The 13,646-nt window shown below is 47.9% G+C and overlaps 1 protein-coding gene across 3 annotated transcripts in view; it reads left to right on the top strand.

Moving 5' to 3' along the window:
- Positions 1-13,646, top strand: part of LOC125453591 (cGMP-dependent 3',5'-cyclic phosphodiesterase) — a 296,672-nt gene that overhangs the window by 145,694 nt on the left and 137,332 nt on the right. For all 3 annotated transcript variants that reach the window (XM_059646853.1, XM_059646852.1, XM_059646854.1), the window contains one exon: positions 13,286-13,375. In XM_059646853.1, the coding sequence (XP_059502836.1) occupies positions 13,286-13,375 (90 nt within the window). The remainder of the gene's footprint in view (positions 1-13,285; positions 13,376-13,646) is intronic.

Genomic DNA, 13,646 nt, shown 5'->3' with positions numbered 1-13,646 from the left:
AATCAGCCAGAGGATCTGCCCTTGGGCAAAGCTGCTTGTTCAATATTAGGAGAGCTCTGCCGATGATCAGCCCATGGGCACTCTAGAGGTGGGTTATGCCGTTAACAATGGCCAAGGCTTAAGAGATGATGAAGGGCATGGGAAGCATAGATAGAAACAACTGTTCCCCCTTAGTTGAAGGGTCAATAACAATTTTAAGATAAAAGGCAGGAGATTTAGAGGGCAGTGCAAGAAAATTTGTGTCACTCAGAGGGTTGGTGAGGGTCTGGAATGCCCTGCCTGGGAGGGTAGTTAAGGCTAGAAACCTCACACCCATTTAAAAAGTATTTGGACGAACCGCTTGAAATGTCATAACATTCAAGGATGTGAGCCTACTGCGGCACAGCGGGATTAGTGTAGACTTAAGGTAGTTTTTGTTAGTGTTGACTTGAAGTTCTGATGTACTGTATAATTCTGTAAATGAGAGGGGACCTTTTTGGGATTATGGTGGGATTCATGGAGACATGGACACGGACCTGATGGGCCAAATGGCCTCTTCTTTGCTGTATAACTCTCAAACCCTGTTTATTATTATTTCATGGGCATCACTGGCTGGACCCAGCATTTATTGCCCATTTCTAGTTGCCCCCTGAGAAGGTGGGGGTGAGCTGCCTTCTTGAACCACTGCAGCCCATGTGCCGTGAGTTGACCCACTATGCTGTTAGGGAAGGAATTCCAGGATTTTGACCCAGCGACAGTGAAGGGACTACGATATATTTCCAAGTCAGGATGGTGAGTGGCTTCGAAATCAAATCGTAATGCGATGGAAATACTAAGAAGGTTTGATAGCAGCCATGGGGAGAGAAACAGATTATTGTGCCAGATCAATGGCTTTACATCAAAATCTGGAACCCATTGGAAATGTAATTAAAATGAAGCAAGTACAGAATCAGGGAAAACAGGGAGAGGCAGACATCTGTGCTGTGATGGGAGCAAGAAGCAGGAAATGACTGAAAGGCACACAGGGTGCTTCGTGTGGAATGTTGGAAATCTGCTGTGAGTAATTCTCCCAACTCTGCTACTCAGTTTAAGGGCAATTAGGGGTTCGCAATAAATGCTGGTCTTGCCCAGGTCTGAAAGGAATCTGTAAGGTTCAAGTCAGGACTGTGACGGAATGTTCCCCATTGCCTACAGAATCTAATCTGGAATGTGATGTGCTGAGGACGTTGTATCACACTCGAAACCTCAGCCCTCCACATAAGGGGTTTCCAGACCTGCTGAGTTTCTCCAGCATTCCCTGTGTGTGTAAAAGAAAAAATGATTACGATTAGCATCAATTAATTAGTTGAGTGCAAGGAAAGGGTGAATCAGGCAGTGTAATGATGGGAAGAATCATGGAGCCCTGAATGAGACTCGCCAAGAGACCCACAGCTCTACAGTTTATTTTCCTTTTGAAGTGTTTATCTAATTCCATTTTGAAAGTCACTATGGAACTAAATATTAGAGAGGTAGGAAATCAGTTACTCATCACAGGATTTCCAGCTTACAACCAACTTTTGTAGCCATGGTATTTATGTATTTGGTTCAGTTCAGTTTCTGGCCAATGATAAAACAGGATAGAGTCCTAAAGCATGGAAACAGATGTTGATAATGAGGGATTCAGCAGTTGTAAGAGTCTCTTTTGATGAATTTGGTCATCGTTTGACATTTGTATGGAGCGAGTGTCACTTTCCACTAGTCAGCCCAAGCCTGGCTATTGTCCAGACCTTGTTGCATGTGAACACGGACTGCTTCAGTATCTGAGGAGTCATGAATGGTGCTCAACATTGTACAATCATCAGCGAACATCCCCATTTCTGACCTTATGATGGAGGGAAGGTCATTGATGAAGCAGCTGAAGATGGTTGGCCCTAGGACACTACCCTGAGGAACTCCTGCAGAGATGCCTTTTTGCCATCCCAAAGTCCAATAAGAGCCCATCCTGTCTGGAGTCATGTGTAGGCCAGATCTAGACCAGGTAAAGATGGCAGATTTCCTCCCCTAAGACACTCATGAAATGGATTCGGTTACATAGCAGTAGCTAATTCACAAAGTGGCCAGTTATTAGTGACAAATCTATCTGCCAGCAATTGTTTGATTGATTCTCCAGGAGCTAAATGGGGCAGTGGACAAGGCGGGGAGAGGCCTAGAGTTCAGGAGCTGTGCCTGTTCTCTGCTCAAAAGGCCGCTTTAAGCCTGAAGGAATCCAGTTTAGTTCCGCTTCAACAGTTGCTGTACACTGTGACTTTCAATGTAATAAGGCAGACATTTTTCAGATGTAAACTGGCCACTCTGTGCCTCTCACATCTAGAAAGCATCTAGAGAAGGATGACTGAATAGGAGCATTCTGATCAGGACAAGGAGCATCTCCTCAGACTTTGTGAACAGGAGCCACTGAACTGCATTACCGGTTTTCCCTCTGTCCACAACACCCATTTTTTCATATGTGTGTGGGTGTGTGTGTGTGTCTGTGAGTATATGTGTGTGTATGTCTGTGTGTGTGTGTGTGTGTGTGTGTGTGTGTGTGTGAGAGAGAGTGTGTTTCTGTGTGTGAGAGTGTGTGTTTCTGTGTGTGAGAGTGTGTGTGTGTGAGAGAGAGAGTCTGTGTGTGCGTGTGTGTGTTTCTGTGTGAGTGTGTGTTTCTGTGTGTGAGTGTGTGTGTGTGTGTGTGTGTGTGTGTGTGTGTGTGTGTGTGAGAGAGAGTGTGTGTGTGTGTGTGTGTGTGTGTGTGAGAGTGTGTGTGTGTGTGAGAGAGAGAGAGAGAGTCTGTGTGTGTGTGTGTGTGTGTGTGTGTGTGTGTGTGTGTGTGTGTGTGTGTGTGTGTGTGTGTGTGGAGACCAGGAAGGATATGGATGCAGGTTTCAGACCCAGATGAACTGAGGAAGGTAACACCAGAAGGCCATTAGAGCTAGAAGGCCGTCAGAAGTAGGCTATTCAGCCCACCGAGTCTCCTTCCTACCCAATGAGATCATGGTTGGTCTGGAAATCCTCAACCCTACTTTTCCTGTTTTTTCCCCTTAACCCTCAGTTCTGTTCCTGATTAAAAATCTGTGCATCTTAGCCTTGAATAGACCTAATGACCCAGCCTCTGCAGTAAAGAACTCCACAGATTCACTCCCCTCTGAGAGAAGAAATTCATCCTCATCTCAGTTTTAAATGGGTGACCTCTTATTCTGAGATTATGTCCTCAGGACCCAGAATCTTCCAGAATGGGAAAAACAGGCTCTGCACATCTCCCCTGCTAAAACCTCCAGGAGCCCTGCTTCTTTCATTAAGGTCACCTCTCATACTTAAAATTGTACAGGAAGATGAGACCCTTCAGCCCAACAAGGCTACACTAACTAAAAACTACCCTAAATCTACAAGAGTCCAAATTCTAGTACTTTCAAGTGCTCATCTAAGTCCTTTTTAGAGGCTGTGAGGTTTATAGTCTCAACTACTGTCCCAGGCAGTGCATTCCAGCTTCCCATCACTCCAGGGATGAAAAAAAACATTATCGAATCGTAGAATCTTTACAGTACAAAAGCAGGCAATTTGGCCCATCAAGCTCATACTGACTGTCTGAAGAGCACCACCCAGACCCACCCCCTACCCTGCATTTCCCATGGCTGTATTCCCTTAATCTCATTTCTTACCCCACATCCCTTCCCGTGCCAATTTTCCTCCTTCCTCTTACGAAGGCTCTGACATCTGAGGCTGACTACGGCACTGCGTGACCTTTGGGCGCAGGTTCGCTCATTGCATGGGTAATGGCTAAAAGTGACTTCGGAACTGCGCACAGTCCTAACACCAGCTCTCAGCAGGCTAATCCTCTACTTTTCTATACTCTTCCACACTATTAATCTAGAAACTCAGCTAAGACTCTGGGGTATCCAGGTTCAAATCCTGCCATGGCTGTCGGTAGAGTTTCAATTAAATGAAAATTGAGAATTAAGGGTCTAATGATAACCATGTATCCATTGTTGACCCATCTGGGTTCACTAATGCCCATTAGGGAAGGAAACTGCCATCTTTACTTGGTCTGGCCTGCATGTGACTCCAGACCCACAGCAATGTGGTTGTTCGAACTGTTCTCTGGGCAATCAGGGATGGGCAATAAATCCTGGCACAGCTAGAGACACCCACATTCCATGAGTGAATTAGAAAAAAATTCCGATGACTATGTTCCCAACTTATTCAACCTGTCCTCATGAGACAGGCCCTTCTTACCTGGTATTAGCTGAGTGAATCTTCGCTGGACTGCCTCAAGTGTCCATACACCAGACAACTAAACCAGGTGGGAAGGCGGGTTGCATGAGGGCTTTAAACAGTTTATGGAAAGATATTGACAAGTTGATGAGGGGGTAGAAAATTGGCAAATGGAGTAAAATGTGGGAAAATGCGAAGTTGTTCATTTTGAAAGGGAGAACAAAAGAGCAGGCTTGGGAGGACTTGTACATGAAACACAGAAAGCTAGCACAAGGGGCAGCAGGTAGTCAGGAAGGGCAAATGGAAAATTGGCCCTTCTTCTGGGGGCGGGGTGTGGTGGTTGGAGTGTGAGACTGTGGAAGTCTCACTGCAACCGTACAAGGTGCTGGGGAGACCACATCTGGAGCACTGTGAGCAGTTTGGTTCCCCCTGTTTAAGGAATGATATCATTTCACTGGAGGCAGTTCAGAGAATGTTCACTGGGATGATCCCTGGTAGGGAGGGATTGTCTCACAGCAAAGGCTAAACAGGTTGGGACTCTACTCACCGGAGTTTAGAGGAATGAGAGGGGATCACATTGAAACATCCAGGATTCATAAGGGGTTTGAGAGGGTAAATGCTGAGAGACTGTTCCCCTCATGGGAGGGTCTAGGATCAGAGGGCACAGTCTCAGAATAAAGGGGCACCAATTTAAGACTGAGATGAGGAGAAATTTGTTCTCTCAGAGTGTTGTGAGCCTTCGGAACTCCTTGTCACAGAGAGCTGTGGAGGCAGAGTCCCTGTGTATATTTAAGGCTGAGACAGATGCTTGATCAGTCGGGGAATCAAGGATTACAGGGAAAGGGAAGGAAAGTGGGTGTGAGGAGTGTTGGTCAGCCATGATCCTGGTGAATGGTGGAGCAGGCTCAAGGAGCTGAATGTTCCACTCCTGTTTCTGTCTCTTGCAGCCTTTCCTTCAAGAACGGGACTAAAACTGTTCATAGTATTCCAGCTGTGGCAGGAGAGTTTGCAACTTTTATACTCCATTCCCTTTGAAATAAAGTCCAGTGTTCCTTTTGCCTTGTCTAATACCCGCTGAACCTGGAAGCTAGATTTCTTGTGATCTATGCATGAGGGCTCCCAGATCATGTGAAAAGTGATGGTTCAGAGCTGGAAGTAGGTGGTTATGAGGGATTGAAGTTGTCAGCTTGACAGAGGCGAGCCTAATGTTCCTGCAGTGTACCTGACATGTGGACTGGGGGAAGTCTTGGAAAAGTCCCCCTCTGAACATTGGCATACCTGGAGTGACGGAGCATTGGTAAAAATATGTCAGATGGAGTATGATAGAGTCCTTGAGACAGAAAAAGGCCCTTCAGCCCATTGATAACAAAATGTGAAGCTGGATGAACACAGCAGGCCAAGCGGCATCTCAGGAGCACAAAAGCTGACATTTCGGGCCTAGACCCTTCATCAGAAAAGGGGGATGGGGAGAGGGAACTGGAATAAATAGGGAGAGAGGGGGAGACAGATCGAAGATGGATAGAGGAGAAGATAGGTGGAGAGAAGTTGCAGTGGGAGAGAGGTTTGTCCGGAGGGAGGAGGGTAACTTCTTCAGGTTAGGCATCCCTGGAAGAGGCTTCGCAGTGAGGTTAAAATTGTGATCATAGATAATGGGAACTCCAGATTCTGATGAAGGGTCTAGGCCCAAAACGTCAGCTTTTGTGCTCCTGAGTTGCTGCTTGGCCTGCTGTGTTCATCCAGCTCCACACTTTGTTATCTTGGATTCTCCAGCATCTGCAGTTCCCATTATCTGTGACCCCCTTCAGCCCATTGAGTCTGTGCCAGTCAAAAACAACCTGTCCTAATCTAGCTTCCCAGTACTTGGCCCACAGCCTTATGTGCCTTGACAGTGCAAACTCATATCTAAATGCTTCTTCAATATGATGAGCTTTTCTGTCCCTCCCACCTTTACAGTCAGTGAGTTCCAAATTCCCAACACCTGGGAGTTTTTCTTCATATCCTATCTAAACCCGCTGCCCCTTACCTTAAATCTATTTCCCCTGGTTATCCCACAAGGGGAATTGTTTCTTCCTGTCTACCCTATTTATTGCTCCTCATAATTTTGTACATCTTGATCATATCCCGTCTTAATCCCCCCCGCTCTAAGGAAAACCACCCCAGTCTGTCCAATCTCCCTTCATAACTGAGCCCCTCCAGCACCAGGCAGCATCCTGGTAAATCTCCTCTGCACCTGCCCCCATGGGAATCGTGTGGCAAACTCAGAGGTTTCTCTCAATGGCAGCCACAATAGTAAAGCCGCAAATTATCTAAAAAGTGGCTGCCTGCAGGACTCAAGGTACAGAGGGATCTAGTGTCCTGGTACGTGAGTCACACAAAATTAGCATGTAGGTGCAGCATGTGATGAGGAAGGCACAGAGAATGTTGGCTTTTATTATGAGGGGAATGGAACAAAGTGTAAGAGTGAGAACACTTCCCACGAGTGTGCAGGGCATTGGTGAGACTGTACCTGGAGGATTGTGAGCAGTTTTGGTCTCCCTCCTCAGGGAGGGCGAGGCGTGTATTGTTACCAGTTCAGAAAACATACAAATAAAATCCAACCGAACTGCGGAGGCTGTCAATCTGCTGGGAAAGCTCAGCAGGTCTGGCAGCATCTGTGAAGAAAAAAATCAGAGTTAACGTTTTGGATCCAGTGACCCTTCCTCTTATTCTTTCTCCACAGATGCTGCCGGACCTGCTGAGCTTTTCCAGCATCTTCAGAAAACACTCACTTGGCTGATCCCTGAGATGGAAATGGTTGTCCCATGAGGGAAGGTTAAGCAGGTTGTGGCTGGATTCAATACAGTCCAGAAAAATGAGAGATAAACTTATTAAAGATAGAATTTGGAGGGGGCTTGACAGTTTGCGTGGCTCAGATCTAGAACGGTAGGGCACAGTTCCAGAATAAGGCAGATGGAGATGAGGAAGAATTTCTTTAGTTCTGCACAAGTCATCCTGGACTTGAAAAACATTAACTCTGTTTGTATCTCCACAGATGCTGCCAGCTCCATTGAGTTTCTCCAGCATTCTCTGTGTTTCAGTACTTCTAAAATTTCTTTCATGGTATGTGGGCATAGCTGGCTGCGCCAGTGTTTATTCCCCCAACATCGCTGTTGGTCTGGAGCCACCTGTAGGCCAGACTGGGTAAGGATGGCAGATCTCCTTTCCTAAGGATAGTAATGAACCAGATGGGATTTTTTCTGACAATTGACAATGGTTTCATGGCCATCACTCCCCGTATTGAGTTCACACTCCACCTCCTGCCATGACGGGATTCGAACCCAGATCCCCAGAACATTGCAGGTGTCTCTGTTTTAATTGGTCAGTGGTGTTATCTCTGACCTTCGGTCTCGTCCTGAACCTCTTGTTCAATGTTTGAGCAGCTGTTTGCATAATTCAAATGTTCAGCAATGCTCCATAAGGAATAGTTTGTCTTGTATTGGTGTCTGCCCGTTCCAAGCACCTCCTCTATTGGCAAAGTTGGGCCTCTACTCACCCTGTGTCATTTCACGATGATTTTTACCGCACCATTCACCCCTCCTCCTCATCTTTTATCAGAACAAAAGAAATATCGATCCTCTTAAGGTCTCCTTCATTTTTGTGTTTGCTCATGTCAGACAGCTAATACGAATCTGTGTCAGGGGTCCCAGCTAGAGAGACTCCCCCTTCAACAGGGGTCTCTAACAGAGAGACTCCCCCTTTAACAGGGGTCTCTAACAGAGAGACTCCCCCTTGAACAGGGGTCTCTAACAGAGACTTCCCCTTTAACAGCGGTCTCCAACAGAGAGACTCCCCCTTTAACAGGGGTCTCCAACAGTGACTTCCCTTTTAACAGGGGTCTCTAACAGAGAAACTCCCCCTTTAACAGGGATCTCCAACAGAGAGACTTCCCCTGTAACAGGGGTCTCTAACAGAGAGACACCCCCTTTAACAGGGGTCTCTAACAGAGAAACACCCCCTTCAACAGGGGTCTCTAACAGAGACGCCCCCCTTTAACAGCAGTCTCCAACAGAGAGACTCCCCCTTGAACAGGGGTCTCTAACAGAGAGACTCCCCCTTTAACAGGGGTCTCTAACAGAGACACCCCCTTTAACAGTGGTCTCTAACAGAGAGACTCCCCCTTTAACAGGGGTCTCTAACAGAGACTTCTCCTTTAATAGGGGTCTCTAACAGAGAGACTCCCCCTTTAACAGGGGTCTCTAACAGAGAGACACCCCCTTCAACAGGGGCCTCTAACAGAGACACCCCCTTCAACAGGGGTCTCTAACAGAGACGCCCCCCCCTTTAACAGGGATCTCCAACAGAGAGACTTCCCCTGTAACAGGGGTCTCTAACAGAGACACCCCCTTTAACAGGGGTCTCTAACAGAGAGACTCCCCCTTTAACAGGGGTCTCTAACAGAGACACCCCCTTTAACAGTGGTCTCTAACAGAGAGACTCCCCCTTTAACAGGGGTCTCTAACAGAGACTTCCCCTTTAATAGGGGTCTCTAACAGAGAGACTCCCCCTTTAACAGGGGTCTCTAACAGAGAGACACCCCCTTCAACAGGGGCCTCTAACAGAGACACCCCCTTCAACAGGGGTCTCTAACAGAGACGCCCCCCCTTTAACAGGGATCTCCAACAGAGAGACTTACCCTGTAACAGGGGTCTCTAACAGAGAGACACCCCCTTTAACAGGAGTCTCTAACAGAGAAACATCCCCTTCAACAGGGGTCTCTAACAGAGAGGCTCCCCCTTTAACAGGGGCTTCTACAGAGACTCCCCCTTGAACAGGGGTCTCTAACAGACATTGCCCCTTTAACAGATGTCTCTAAAAGAGACGCCCCCTTTTAACAGAGGTCTGTAACAGAGAGACTCTCCATTTAACAGGGATCTCTGACAGAGAGTCTCCCCCTTGAACAGGGGTCTCTAACAGAGACTCCCCTTTTAAGAGGGGTCTCTAACAGAGACTCCCCCTTGAACAGGGGTCTCTAACAGAGAGACTCCCTCTTGAACAGGGGTCTCTAACAGAGAAACCCCCCTTTAACAGGGGTCTCTAACAGAGACATCCCCCTTGAACAGGGGTCTCTAACAGAGAAACCCCCCTTTAACAGGGGTCTCTAACAGAGACGCCCCCCTTTAACAGGGGTCTCAAACAGAGACATCCCCCTTGAACAGGGGTCTCTAACAGAGAAACCCCCCTTTAACAGGGGTCTCTAACAGAGACGCCCCCCTTTAACAGGGGTCTCTAACAGAGACATCCCCCTTTAACAGGGGTCTCTAACAGAGAGAGTCCCCCTTGAACAGGGGTCTCTAACAGAGACGCCCCCCTTTAACAGGGGTCTCTAACAGAGACGCCCCCCTTTACAGGTGTCTCCAACAGAGAGACTCCTCCTTGAACAGGGGTCTCTAACAGAGACTCCCCTTTTAAGAGGGGTCTCGAACAGAGAGGTTCACCCTTTAACAGGGGCTTCTACAGAGACTCCCCCTTGAACAGGGCTCTCTAACAGACATTCTCCCTTTAACAGGTGTCTCTAAAAGAGGCATTCCCCCTTGAACAGGGGTCTCTAACAGAGACGCCCCCTTTAACAGGGGCCTCTAACAGAGAGACTCTCCCTTGAACAGGGGTCTCTAACAGAGACTCCCCCTTTAAGAGGGATTTCTGACAGAGAGACTCCTCCTTTAACGGGGGTCTCTAACAGAGACAGTCCCCCTTTATCAGGGATTTCTAACAGAGAGACTCCCCCTTTAACAGGGGTCTCTGACAGAGACACCCTCTTTAACAGGGATCTCTAACAGAGAGACTCCCCCTTTAACAGGGGTCTCTGACAGAGACACCCTCTTTAACAGGGATCTCTAACAGAGACACTCCCCCTTTAACAGGGGTCTGGATAATGAGACTTTCTCTTTGAATAGGGTTCCTAATGGTGAAGATGCCACTTTGATGCCATTTCCTTGAATCTGAAATGGTTTATTTGCTCTCTCTCTCTCTCTTGCTGTCGAAGTGCCCCTGGGATTGATGCTGCAGCTATCTAGCCTCAGTTGTGGTACCTTGCTAGCTTCGTTCCGAGGTGTAATTAGTTTAGTTCGAGTGCTCTGACTGCACTCAGCCTCATTCAGTCAGTGATGGGCTTTGTCAGCTTTCCGACTTCTCAGGGAATATAACCCATTGACGCGAATCAATGGCGAGGCTACGAAAGGTCAGATCAGTGTGTGCAGGACACATCCAATAATTAAAGCGTGTGACAGCATCTCATCAACATCTCTCCCTATTTATTCCAGAATCCTCACCCCATCCCCGTCTCTGATGAAGGGTCTAGGCCCGAAACGTCAGCTTTTGTGCCCCTGAGATGCTGCTTGGCCTGCTGTGTTCATCCAGCTCCACACTTTGTTATGCTGGTGCTCCTGCTCCTTTGTGGACACAACAACAGCTTGCATTTCTGTATGAATGTGCTCGATGCAAAACCCTGGGGCACAATATGGCAAGATGGAGGTGTCAGGACCAATGAGAAAATGCTTGGTCAAAGATACAGGGTTTGTGGAGCCTCTAAAGGAGAGAGAGCAAGGCAGTGGGGTTTAAGGAGAGGATTCCAGAGCATGGGCTCCAGATAGCTAGAGCCAAGGCTAACAATAATGCAACGATTAATATGTGATTTTTTTATTCGTTCACAGAATGAGGGTATCACTGGTTTGGCCAGCATTTATTTCCCATCCTCAATTGCCCCAGGGGGCAGTCAGGAGTCAATAACATTGCTGTGGTCTGGAGTCACATGTAGGTCAGATCAGGTCAGGATGGCAGTCACCCTCCTTAAAGGGCATTAGAGAGCCAGATGGGTTTTCCCCCGACAATCCACAATGGATTCACGGCCACCATTAGCCTCTTCATTTCAGATTTCAAACTCCACCAACAGCCACGGTGGGATTTGAACCAGGGTCCTGAGAACATTATCCATGTCTCTGGATTAGTCGTCGAGTGTGGGATAATACCATGAGGCCATTGACTCCCCTGATTAACAAGAACAGGGATGCACATGAGGCTGGGGGTGCAGGGATCTGGGAGTCAGGTGAAATTGGAGGAGTTTATGGTGATAGTGAGTAATGAGGGGGTTTGAACATGAGCATCAGAGAGCCACACTGTTTCTGGGTAGAGGGCCTGGGTCAGCGCAGGGAGAGGGCTAAAAGGGGCACGGGGTGAGGGTTTGGAGAGTCACTTTTAAAGAACGTTGAGTTCCCAGGGAGTGCTGTCGGGCTCTGAGTGAAGTCAGCTGTGGTGAGGTGTCAGTCGTGTTCAGACAGGTCAGCCAGCAATTCCCATCTCAGCTTGGAGATCAGCTTGTCTGGGAGTGTTTGATGGTGGACAGTGCAGAGGGAGCTTTACTCTGTATCTAACCCCGTGCTGTCTCTGTCTGGGAGTGTTTGATGGGGGACAGTGTAGAGGGAGCTTTACTCTGTATCTAACCCCGTGCTGTCTCTGTCTGGGAGTGTTTGATGGGGGACAGTGTAGAGGGAGCTTTACTCTGTATCTAACCCCGTGCTGTCTCTGTCTGGGAGTGTTTGATGGGGGACAGTGTAGAGGGAGTTTTACTCTGTATCTAACCCTGTGCTGTCCCTGTCTGGGAGTGTTTGATAGGGGACAGTGTAGAGGGAGCTTTACTCTGTATCTAACCCCGTGCTGTCCCTGTCTGGGAGTTTTTGATGGGGGACAGTGTAGAGGGAGTTTTACTCTGTATCTAACCCTGTGCTGTCCCTGTCTGGGAGTGTTTGATAGGGGACAGTGTAGAGGGAGCTTTACTCTGTATCTAACCCCGTGCTGTCCCTGTCTGGGAGTTTTTGATGGGGGACAGTGTAGAGGGAGCTTTACTCTGTATCTAACCCCGTGCTGTCTCTGTCTGGGAGTGTTTGATGGGGGACAGTGTAGAGGGAGCTTTACTCTGTATCTAACCCCGTGCTGTCTCTGTCTGGGAGTGTTTGATGGGGGACAGTGTAGAGGGAGTTTTACTCTGTATCTAACCCTGTGCTGTCCCTGTCTGGGAGTGTTTGATAGGGGACAGTGTAGAGGGAGCTTTACTCTGTATCTAACCCCGTGCTGTCCCTGTCTGGGAGTTTTTGATGGGGGACAGTGTAGAGGGAGTTTTACTCTGTATCTAACCCGGTGCTGTCCCTGTCCCTGGAAGTGTTTAATGGGACAGTGTAGAGGAAGCTTTACTCTGTGCCTAACCCTGTGCTGTCCCTGTCTGGGAGTGTTTTGTAGATGTGTACTTTGTGGTAATGGTATGATTATATGCATAAAATGATGTTGTTATTTGATGTTTGGATAATTTAGCTCCAGTTAGATTTCCTGGTGTCGAAGGAATTTAAACACAGGTGGTGTTATTTCTAAATTAATTCCTGCAAATGATAACAGGATATATAGGAAGGGAATGTTTCAAAATCGGGTGGTTAATTGAGTCGAGCAATTTGCTCACAGGAAATGAAGTGGAAAAGTCTAAATTCAGCAGAAGCTGGATGTATTCCTGTGAAAAACTGAGATTCTGAGTGATTGTTTATACTGGAGACAGGAGAAAGATGCTGAGAGCTGCTAATGTCCTTTCAGTCTAGTGTCTTACAGTCTGGCCCGACTCTGTACCTAACCCCGTGCTGTCCCTGTCCCTGGGAGTGTTTGATAGGCGGACAGTGCCGGGGGGGCTTTACTCTGTCTCTAACCCCGTGCTGCCCCTGTCCCTGGGAGTGCTTGATGGGGACAGTGTAGGGGGAGCTTTACTCTGTCTCTAACCCTGTGCTGCCCCTGTCCCTGGGAGTGTTTGATGGGGACAGTGTAGGGGAAGCTTTACTCTGTCTCTAACCCTGTGCTGTCCCTGTCCCTGGGAGTGTTTGATGCAAGGACAGTGCAGGGGGAGCTTTACTCTGTATCTAACCCCGTGCTGTCCCTGTGCCTGGGAGTGTTTGATGGGGACGGTGTAGAGGGGATTGTGTAGAGGTTATAATCCAGCCTGTGGCGAATGACTGATTCCCTGATCCTGAAACTGTCGATAAATGGTAGGTTTCTGTTTGTGTCTTTGCAGAACGCTCTGTTGGACCTTGCCTCAGTCATCGACACCCTGTCATTACGAGCTGTCATCAGTGATGTCCTCTCAACTGTCATTCCCAACGTGGTAGGTCATCAGTCGTCAGGAAATGTCATGCATCATGCCTTGCTTGCTCACCTTCTCTTGCTACTCCAGCTGTCGTTAAAAGCCACAAATAAATTAAAAAGGAAAAATAACTTTGAGCTCCTGGATCTCAGTTGCTGTCACACTTTCGCCTGCATTGGTCCTGATCCATCTCCTTCCTGTGGGCAGAGAGATGGTGCTCCTGTGGAGAGCCAGACTGAAGGTGACAACATGCACTCTGCAACATGGAGCCTGGAGGCTTCCAGACCACAGA

This window comes from Stegostoma tigrinum, chromosome 6 (assembly GCF_030684315.1).
Source record: "Stegostoma tigrinum isolate sSteTig4 chromosome 6, sSteTig4.hap1, whole genome shotgun sequence".
In the NCBI taxonomy this organism is placed as follows: domain Eukaryota; kingdom Metazoa; phylum Chordata; class Chondrichthyes; order Orectolobiformes; family Stegostomatidae; genus Stegostoma; species Stegostoma tigrinum.
Note: the sequence above shows the minus strand (reverse complement) of the source record. Positions and strands in the feature narration are given on the sequence as shown.